Source organism: Chaetura pelagica, unplaced genomic scaffold (genome assembly GCF_000747805.2).
Source record: "Chaetura pelagica isolate M959 unplaced genomic scaffold, ChaPel_1.0 scaffold109, whole genome shotgun sequence".
NCBI classification, from domain to species: domain Eukaryota; kingdom Metazoa; phylum Chordata; class Aves; order Apodiformes; family Apodidae; genus Chaetura; species Chaetura pelagica.
In genome coordinates, this window is record NW_009970725.1 from 13,961,166 (window position 1) to 13,972,241 (window position 11,076).

Sequence of the window (11,076 nt, forward strand, 5' to 3'; positions counted from 1 at the left end):
CCCCCCCTCTGGTTCAGGGGTCTGCAAGGAGTGGGTGCTCAAGGGGGCCGTTCTTCCCGGAACCGGGAGGCGGAAGCGCCCCTGGAGCTAAAAGTTGGTGTCGCTGAGGCGGCAGGGCCCATAGGCCTGGGGGGTCGTGGGGCCTGTGCGGCTGTGACCCTCCCTGGGGAAGGAGGGGGGGTCACTTCTTGCTCTTCTGCTGAAGTTAGTGGGAGGTAGACAAGCAGGAGAACAGAGTGATGGGGATTGTGGTGAATAAAAGAGCTTCACCTTGCTGAGATGGGGTGTGTATGTGCGTGTTTCCTGCTTATGAGAAATGTGTAATTGTTTCTTTTTAGGTGGCCTCAAAAACCTGTGCTGATATTTAGCTTAGGGGGCTTAATATCGACATGATAGTCTTTTAACATATGTTGTAACACCAAATACAGCCATTTTGATTATAAGTCTCAGTTTCACAGACTACATCACAGATATAATTGAGCTGACTAGTTCAAATATGCTAATTTTAGTAAGAATAGTGACAGGACATCCAGAAATCATGGATAGAAAGTATAAACTGTGATAAGAGGAGAGAACTCCTCAGAATAAAGTAATCTGTACCAGAGTATCTTACTCAAATTAATTGACCAAAAGTGCCTTTCAGTGGAATTAATTTTAAGCTTAGAAGTGCTTAAATGCTTAGAAAGCATTGAAAGAAAAGGTACCTAAATCTGTGTGCATATTAAAGCATTGTGCATTTCAGCTTGATGCATTTGAGACCTTGCCTGTGATAAAAATGACACTGTACAAAGGTTTGTCTTTGAGTTCCATGTGGTGGCTTTCATCCAAGTAACACAACAAAACTAACATAGAGTCCATATGCAACTATTTTTCCAAGTTAAGGAAGTATTGCATCTGAAGTGTTTGCCTACAACAAATATGGAAGTGGACTCTAAACTTAGGGTAACTTTTATGTTTTTTAGATGTGAAGAAGGAATAATATTGAAATCAGCATTAGCTGATGATTCACCTTATTTTGCAATTTATATTTCCTCCTGTGTCTGTGTGTGCATGGCACCATTTTGTGTCATGCTTTATGGTATACACATAAATGACTTACAAGGCTTTGTGTTGGTAGGTAAATTCTTTAATTTGGGTATGCAATGGAGAGTCTTTGGTAATCCTCAGCAGCAAAAAAAAATTACTGTAGAGGGACACTGGATGAGTAACAAAAAATATCTTCAAGTGTGGTATTAGAAATCTTGAGGTATCATGTTGGTGTAGATGGGAGTATTTTTCTTATGTTGAGTTCTTACTGTTAATGAGCTGGGCTTGTGAGTCTCTCTGGTGACAATAGAAGCATGTTAGGGTGAGAGATAACTGGGGGAGATCATGGGTGCTTTATGCAATTCCTAAAAATGCTGGCATTTATTTTTGCAGTAGTGTTGCCACCGTAGTATTGGCATATAGGTAATTGCTCCTTCTCAGAGGTAAAGTTTTAAATATAGCTAAAGTGGAGGTAAAACATTAAATCTTTACTAATTGTTAATTAGGCCTTTCTTCTTGCATTTTAGTCTGAAAACTGGATTCTTAAAGTGGAAACCAGATTATGACAGTGCAGCTACCGAATATGGGAAGGCAGGTATGCATGGCTGTAAATATGGCTATATACTTTATGGTATTCTTATTTCCAGTACACTGCTGTGTAAGTAAAACTGTTGTGAAGACAAAGTAGCATGAAACAACAAACAGAATACTCTTAGTAGCACAGTAAAATACATTTCAGATTTTACTGGGAGATCTAGAACAATTGTCAAAACAATTATTTTTTTCAAGATTGCAACTTCTACTTTGGATATTACTACATGTGATAAAAAGAAAGTATTCTTTCTTTCACTTGTCCACCCCCAAATCTTATGACTTTGTCTACAAAACAACAAATATTTGAGCTGGTTATAAAACTTAGCTTTTTCATCATCTCATGAAGTATGGTCTGACAAAGGCTGTCTCAGTAAGATTGAGATCACTGCAAGTGTCACACTGAATATAAAATTCTTACTAGTTGATCTCTTTTTTGCTCTTAAGCAATTTTCTTATTTTTGATAATTTTCACTGTTTTTTGACTTCTTACTCTAGGCATTCCTACATACTCTAGGTACCCTGAATAAAACCACAAAAACTTGGAAAAGTACCTGGGGAATTTTAAAATGGATATTTATTTTAAATCCTACTTCAATATCCTATCAGTCTAATGGAGTTATAAATACCTATTTGTGCCCTGGAGTGGTTGTGTTTAGGAAGTTGCTCTAGGTGTGCTTTGTTGATGGTGCCCTCTGTTCCTGCCATACTGATTTTGTATAACCTCTAATGATTAAAACTATGTACATATACATTCCTGCATTTCTGTAATTAAAATACAGAATGAATGAGCTCCAAAATCCAGCTAAACACATTATGCATGATGTGTGGTACAGCAGTGGTATGAGAGTGCAGTTGACAATAAATGTTTTTAATGGTTGCTGACTGATGAAGCAAGGACTGTCTTGGGACTTTCTGGATTATCTTGGTAAACTAACCATTCGTTGAACAGAAGTGGTAAAGAAAGTAAAATGGCAAGCTGTAAAAAAGAACTGTGTTTGATTTCTTGCAGCTGTTGCTTTTAAGAATGCCAAGCAGTTTGACCAGGCAAGGGAAGCCTGTTTACGGGAAGCTGAGGCACACGAAAACAATAAAGCGTATCTTTTTCTTGACTGTTAATCTTTTTTCCAAGAACCTGACTAGTTTAAAGTGGGATAAGGGGGTTGGTAGGAGATGTTTTTAATATATTTGCTAATTTTTCTGCATTATATTTTTGTGGGTTTTGTCCTTGACTTTGACAATGTTACTTTCAGTCTCTTCCATGCTGCCAAGTAAGTACAGAAGCAATGAGTAATCTGAAGGAAATTTTCTAACATATGGCACAAGCATGAACTATCATTTTGATCTCATTGTACCAAATGGTATGGTCCAAGTGATTTCACCATTTCATAGAACAACAGAATGGTTTGGATTGGAATGGACCTTCAAGATCTTCTAGTTCCAAGCCCCGTCCCATGGGCAGAGACACCTCCCACTAGACCAGGTTGCTCAAAGCCCCATCCAACCTAGCCTTGAACACTTCCAGGGAGGGCATCAACAGCTTCCCTGAGCAACCTGTTCCAGTGTCTCACCACCCTCACACTATTTAATTTCTTCCAAATATCTAATCTAAATCTACCCTCCTTTATTTTAAAACCATTACCCCTTGTCCTCTCACTACAAGCCCTTGTAAAAAGCTCCTCCCCATCTTTCCTCTAGGCCTCTTCAATGGAAGGCCACTGTAAGGTCTCCCTGGAGCCTTCTCTTCTCGAGGCTGAACAGCCCCAAATCTCAGCAGTTTAATGGAAGTGCTGGCTAGGAAAGTCTGAAAATCTGCAGCGGCCATCTGAATAAATGATTTTGACATTCTTCAGCACCTTTTTATATAAAATATTTTTTCTTGGATTAACTTTTTTGCAATTTTGAAATTCTATACTATTGAGCTTATAATTTTTTTTTTAATTAAAGGATACTTCAAAATAAGTAGTTAATGAAAAATAATCAAAATATTGCCTGAGGGTCATATTATGAGAAGAGATTTTTAGTGAGGAGTATGGTTAAAGCATTTAATTTGTGGAAGATAGTGTTACACATGCACTGCCATTAAATAAGACACTTGAAACATCTTCAAAGCATTAAATATGAACAGTGAAATGACAGCTGATGCATGTTAACTTCTGTTATGTAACTCACAACTTGCTGAAATGCACCATATCTAACTAAATTGTAATTTTTCTCTTTGCAGAGCTTATGAACAAGCTGGCATGATGCTAAAGGTATTTTCATGTACTAGTTTTTAATTAAAAAGTTATCCTTTATGGTGAAGAATATTGTGTACTGGACCATCTTACAAATATATGTAAGCAAATTGCACAGCAAAGTGATATTTTTCTGTTGACTTAGTCTTCACAAATACCCTCAATAGGTTAGGGGAGTGACATTTGTAATTTGGGGGAAAAAAAATGCTTTTTATAGAAGGAAAGGTGAAGGCCTCATGTCAGGGAATAATGGCAAATTGCTGCTGCTAGTCTGTACTTTGACAAATTCACACCTTACATGAAAGTTTGGTACTTAAAAATGAATCTTACAGAGTTAGTGGTCAGCTTTTACTAGGTCTACAAGTTTGTATATAATAATTAGAATCCTGATAAATAGGGTATTACACTTTGATTTGTTTCTTGTACATAAGCACAGTTCTTGACAGCAGCATCCCTCTGACTGTTGCTTTGCAGGAGATGCAGAGACTCCCTGAGGCAGTTCAGCTGATTGAGAAAGCCAGTATGATGTACCTGGAGAATGGGACACCAGATACAGCAGCCATTGCACTGGAACGGGCTGGAAAGTGAGTCTGTGGTGTAGGTGGCTAGAATGCCTGCAGGGCGTGGATATGTTTTTGGTTTTACTTCTTGTCTTTTTTATGCTTTTAGGTACAGAATATTTTCATTTAATCTGAAGATAAATTATTTATGTTTGTAACAGGTTAATAGAAAATGTGAGCCCAGAGAAAGCTGTGCAGCTCTATCAGCAAGCAGCGTCGGTGTTTGAAGTAAGTGGGGGTCTTTCGGGTGTTTGTTGGTGTGTTTTTTTCCCACCAGCAAGTAACTTTTGAGTCCCAGAAAGTATACAAAGATTAATGGATTGGCATTTAGAGCCAGCTATAAAGTTAAGAAAAAGGCTAAGATCATGTTCTACATTATTTTTCCTTCCTTTCACATGAGTGGTTGAGTAATGAAGCTGAAGGCTTCTTATGCTATAGAGGAGGATATTGTAAAAGTTAGGAATCAGTTTGCTTTTTTCTCAGTTTGAGACTTGACTGAATCTGAATCTCTTATATTGTCAACTTTTCTGCCTCTTGTTAGGCAGCCCAGAGGATATGGAATGTGCCTGCCTCCTGAGTCATAGAGTCTAAAATAGTTTGAAATCCTTGAAGGCAAAGAAGAGAAGAATTTTCTTGAGGCTCTACCCATCCCATGAGATTTGCCTTTTTGCTGCTGCCTTTGGTGTACTTCCCTATTGACATACGTTGTCACATGTTTCCATGTTTGCAGTCATGTCACTTCACTCGGTAGATCCCTACAGAAGCTGCCTGTGGGACTTGGGTGTGCCAGTTGTTCTAAGTTACAGATTGCATACTTGAATGAAGGTCTTGTGGTCTTAATTCTGTGCAAATGAAATAGGAATGCATGAATTTTTTTTGTTCTTCTCTAGAATGAGGAACGTTTACGGCAAGCATTAGAAATGCTAGGGAAGGCATCAAGACTTCTAGTCAGAGGACGCAGGTATAGCTTTGTGCCTTATTTTTTTCAAATGTAATTGAATCTTTAATCCTGACTTTTCACTGGGATTTTTTTGCAGTTTTGTTTGGGTTTTTTTGTCAGTTTTTTTTCCCTTGTTTGGTTTCTATATGGTTACTTTCATTTCAAAATAAAATTTAGTTTCTGTGAGATAATGCCATGTTATCTAGGAACCACCTGTTTTATGTTCTGGGATGGGAGAGTATGTGCTGTAAGGTGTTGTTTCCTTGTTGAGTAGCTGGAAAGCTGCACTAGTTTTCATGAATTCTTCATACTACTTCAGGAATTTTTTTTTCTTCCAAGTCTAATATGTAGAAAGTACTTGAAAGTCTTTTATAGCTGGGGAATATAAAACAGTGGAATTAAGTGACTAACCTGAAGAAAGAAATCTGTTAGCAGAAGTCAGATTCTGGACTTCTTAAAGAAGAATGTGTATTGGAGTGTCCATGGGAATTTATTTTAATAATTGCTTACACCAAATTTGATCTACAGTTCAGCTTAGACTTGCTTCACTGATCCATGTAGTTCCTTTAAGAAATTGTCTGGGTTTCTGACTACTTTTCAGACACTTTATTTCACTGCAGAGCTGTAGTCAGAAAAGGAAATTTAAAAAGTAACTTGAAAGTCTTTCTGTGAAAGCAAGTCAACATATCTTCAGAACATCTGAAAGACTTGGTTGCTCTGCTGCTTTAAGTTCACATGCTGCTGCTAGTTTCTAGAAGTTTGGTATGATGATTAAAAGAGTATTCAGATTGAAAATCAGTTACTATGACTTAATAGTTCATGGATATCAGACTTACTGATAGCTTATACTAACCTCATGAAATACAGAAATCTGTTAGGATGCATAACAAGGCATTCATCTTGTAAAATGTTACGAAAACTTAGATTCTTCTGAATGAAGACCAGAAATATTCTTAGCCTGCATGTATGCAAAAGGAATGGGGGACTAGATTTCTTTATCCTCTCTGTTACCAAGATCTACTGCCGATTTTTAGTTGTATTGCTTTTTATTCCAGTAGACTTGCCAGTATAGTAGTTAAACACTTTGTAATTAGCCTCAGGTTCATTATGCTGTATTCTTGGGACAGATACTTCAGACTTTTTGTTTGTTTGTATTTTTAGGTTAGATGAGGCTGCATTGTCTCTTCAAAAGGAAAAAAGTATTTATAAGGAAATTGAAAATTACCCTACATGCTATAAGGTAAATTCTAAGAGACAACTTCTCTTTGAAGTTATTCTGGGTAAATAATGACAGCTGACATCTGACTGACAATATATAAGTCTTGATTCAGGGATACTTTTCTTGCTAAACGATGAGAATTTGTGGCAGTGCATGTTTCCCCAACCTTGTAACTGCTTTTTCACAACTATAACGTCGAAGATGCTATTTTCTACAGGAGCTGTCAAAAGCAAGAAACACATAAAAAATACAGATGTTATAAAAAATAACACACCAGCAATACTGTTACTGGGTGCAATAGTTCATTACAATGTTATGGGACATAATCTGTTTCATACTAGCTGAGGAAATGGGTTACTAGTTTTTCACTATGTTGTTCTGACTCTCCTGTGTCGGTATCTTAAGGATCATTGCAGATCGTAATGACCATTTTCACATTACACACTAGTAGCCCAGTATTTTTCTCATATTTTACTGTTAATTTCTAAAGAATCATCAGGTTGTGAGAGATTTTTTTGTTGTTTTTGTTTAGAAAACTATTGCTCAAGTCTTAGTCCATCTTCACAGAAATGATTATGTGGCTGCAGAAAGATGTGTGAGGGAAAGCTATAGGTAAGTCTTCTTCATGCCCTATGTTTTTAAGCTGAGTGTTTCATTAATGTAGATCTATTCTTATGAAAGAGCAATGGAAACACTGTCTGCCAAGACATTTTAAGTCTATACTTTGGTTGACTTACAGTACAATAATAGCATTCCCTGGTATATTGGTATCAGGGATTCTTTGCACTCTTAACAGATTTAGCTGTGATTACCATAGTGATTCTTTTTAGTGAACCTAAAATAAAAAGTTAGTGATAAGGGAGTAGTTGTGTGACAGCTGAAATGAGGTGGAACTTAGAAGTTCTTCCATTTTGTTTTCCTTGTTAAAAGCTGGGCAGCATACTGTTATGGCTGGGATTCTTGCTTTACTTACATCCTTAGCCATTTTCAAATGGAACTGAGATGGATTAGCTGTTGTAAACAAATGTTTAGGTTTAAAAGGGGACATTTCTGGATGTTGCTAACTGGATTTTATTTTTTCAGAATCTTTTTGCCATATCGTGTGGAGACCCTTAAAACATTGAAATTCTATCTTGTCGTTGCTATATTTTATTACAGATTGAGGATGGAAACACAGAACGTAGTCTAAAAATGCTCAATAGCAGCATCCCAGTATGATCAACTGAACTCTCTAGTATGGTGATTAGATTGAGGGAAAGATTAAATGTTTTTGTTCAACAAAAGTTTGCAGCATGGGAATTACTGCATTTCTGGTTATGTTGATGTAGGAGATCTTGTCTTCTTCATACACAGGAAGAAGAAAAGCAAGATTTCTGCTTTTTTTTTTTTAAATAGTTGATTAAACTGAAAGATAATTTATGAAGCAGAAAGTAGTCCAGTTAAATACACTGAAATAAAGAAAACATTCTTTACACATCCAGGAGAAAATTCTGGTGTAAAAATCTGGATTAGTGTTCAGACCTGGTTCCGGAGGCTTTCCCAGCCACTCTTCATTTCAGCTTTCATTAGGGTTTCAGTAACAAAATACTGAAACAACGTATTTTTACTTAAACCGTGTTTTAAATGAAATGACTCAAACGTATATGTAGGTTAAATTGTACTTTATTTTTAGAAAGAATTTTTTAAGATCAGTCTTTAAATGTCTTGCTCATATTTTCCGAGTCTTCAATTTGTATTTTATATATAGGAACTCATTACAGATTTTTTCTGTATGTAAAGTGGAAGAAGAGCTTATTGGCTAATCAGGAATATTCTCCTTTTGTCTTGACTATGATTCTACTCTTACTGTCAGTGTGCAAACTAATATTCTTGAAGGTTTAATTTTATGGATATGATCCATGTATGTGGAAAAATCAAAGTGGTTATAGGCAGCAGTTTTGTGGAATAAACAGTTAATTGGACTCTTCAGCTGAGTGTAAATTAAATTGCTGAAGTGCCTTAAATGAACACTTAATTTCCTTCAGTATACCAGGATTTAATGGAAGTGAAGACTGTGCAGCACTAGAGCGACTTTTAGAAGGGTATGACCAGCAAGATCAGGATCAAGTTTCTGAAGTCTGTAATTCACCACTCTTCAAATACATGGACAATGATGTAAGTAGGCAGTTTCTATGTTTTTTTTAATAATCCTTTTACTTGTTCAGCTTGAGAGATATTTTTTTCTAGTAGAGGAATATAAGAAGAACATGGTCCATGTGTTTATTGTGACTTGCTCTGTTATCCTACCCTGTGCCTGTGAATTTTGTGTTCTTTAACTTTGCTGTGCCAGTGTAAATTCTCACGCTGTTGTTCTTTTGTGATTGTGGGAGGGCTTAGGTGAAAGAGCAGTTTGTTATGGATTTGTTGAGTTTGCTTGAATTGATCAAAATTCAGTTCCCTTCTGCTTTGATTCCTTAGGGGCCAGAACAGTTTGCTGCTTATGCTTTATCTCAGAAATACCTTATAAATGATAATACATGCATAAACATAACAGAATATGATGTCTACAGGATGGTATTGTTGAATGTTTTTGGTTTTTTTTCAGAGCTTACTCCTTAGCAAGGTACTAATTAGTGATTTTTTTAAATTTTGCTGTAAGAAAGTAGTTGTATGCTGTCCCCTCACGCCCTTTTTTTTATTATTTTACTCATAAATTGTAGAAAGTGTCAGGATAGGAACAGTCTGAAGTAAAGGAAGCATCCACCCATGCTAAACTCTGTGACAGTATTGACTGCTTCATTACTATGTTGAATAGTAAAACAGAAAGGTACTAGTCTTACTGAAAAACACTTGTAAGACATGAACTAGTACTAGATAGTGTAAGCAGAGCTGCATACTGAAAAACTATTATTTTAAATTTTTTTTTACATAAAGTTTGAACCATGGAACCTGTAGCATGTAGCCAAATTATTCTACAATAGGCATTATCAAGACAGATCTTGAGTCCCAGTCTCAGTGTTTGAGATAGGAAAAAATGAACCAATGTTAGGCTTACTCTAAACTGGAAAAACGTACTCTGAGAGCAGCATTAATCTGTTTTCAGAACTGAATGCTTTTACAGTTTATTGTGCATGTAAGTCAGTTCTGTGCAGTGTAATTCAACAAGATTTTACTTCTGTGATAGTACATAGTTTAAACTTGCCTTGTTATCATCAGTATGCCAAGCTTGGTCTTACCTTGGTGGTGCCAGGAGGTGGAATCAAGAAGAAATCACCAAATGCTGCACAAGACAAAGCAAGAGGACCAGCTGCAGTGGGCTCTCATGCTGATGAGGAAGAGGATGAATATTCTGGTGGACTATGCTAGTTACAGACATAGAGTCCTAAATACCTGACTTATTTGTGATGTTGAGCATATCCAAAGGTACCAGATTTACCAGAGCTTCATTGCAATTGTGATATGGGAGTGCTAACACTAACTTGGCAGCTTCTGGGTACAATGCAGGAGAAAAAGCATTATTGTACCTATCATCTTGAGACATCTTTGGACTTCATTTCTTACCTGGTAGGACCTTCTGCATGACCCTGCCTTCAGTTGATGGGAAAAAATTCAGAGACATTTTTATTAAAAGCACAGTTTAAAAGAAACCAAACCCTGAGAAGCACTGGAGTAGGGAGAATGGTACAACATTTATAATACTGAATTTCAGCAGCTGGTACTTTCTGATCCCAGTAATATGTTTGTGATTATTTTCTGAGTGAAATATATGATCATTCATCTGGCTATTTACCTCCTGTTTAGCACCATTTAAGGCAGACCGTGCCAAGCAGGATTTTTCACTATTATAAGCACTAGGGGGAGCATTCAGTTTATTTTCAACATGTTTTTACTCCAAAGCAGAATATTATTTTAATAACTTTCTCTTTGTAAGCAGTATCCATATAAGTGTGGAAAATACTAAGTCAACTAGTTTGAAGCTATGTTGCAAGCTTAAAAGTACACACACATCTTTCATCTTAAGAACTTTCCTGACTTGAAGTCTTAGGTAAAAAATGTGTGTGCAGTGTTTATAATTTAGACTTTGGAAAGGGAAGGAGTGGACAGACTTTCTTAGTGGTGTTTCTGAAGCATGCCATAACCAAAAAAGAAACTGAAGGTGGAAGATAATGTGCATTGATTATAAAGCACTGAAGACAAATTTTAACAAAAAAGTAGGTGGAATGTTTCAATGCTATGTTTGAGTCCATGAGTGTTCTAGGTGTTCATTTAAGAATCAATACACCAGTCTATGAAGATGTTTCATTCTTTCATATTTCAAAGCATAGAATTGGCATTTTTCAAACTAGCTCAGAATACAAAGTAGCCAAATTTTAATGCATCTTCTCTATTTTTATTTGGTTTCAAGTCATCATGTGTTTTCCAAGCTTCTGTAGTGTCTTAAATTTGTTTGGTCATTTTATGCTTAAAAGCTGAAAACACTGGAAATTGTACTTGTTTCTTCAGAAGAACCTAATCACAATCTGC

The 11,076-nt window shown here is 36.4% G+C and overlaps 1 protein-coding gene across 1 annotated transcript in view; it reads left to right on the forward strand.

Moving 5' to 3' along the window:
- Nucleotides 1-10,118, forward strand: part of NAPG (N-ethylmaleimide-sensitive factor attachment protein, gamma) — a 12,592-nt gene extending 2,474 nt beyond the window's left edge. Inside the window, 13 exon segments of the mRNA XM_010006935.1 lie at nt 18-145; nt 1,488-1,525; nt 1,528-1,621; nt 2,630-2,714; nt 2,871-2,888; nt 3,842-3,872; nt 4,329-4,438; nt 4,576-4,642; nt 5,305-5,375; nt 6,516-6,594; nt 7,106-7,185; nt 8,598-8,727; nt 9,769-10,118. Of these exon segments, the coding sequence (XP_010005237.1) occupies nt 18-145; nt 1,488-1,525; nt 1,528-1,621; nt 2,630-2,714; nt 2,871-2,888; nt 3,842-3,872; nt 4,329-4,438; nt 4,576-4,642; nt 5,305-5,375; nt 6,516-6,594; nt 7,106-7,185; nt 8,598-8,727; nt 9,769-9,918 (1,081 nt within the window). The 3' untranslated portion in view covers nt 9,919-10,118.
- The last annotated feature ends 958 nt before the right edge of the window (nt 10,119-11,076 follow it).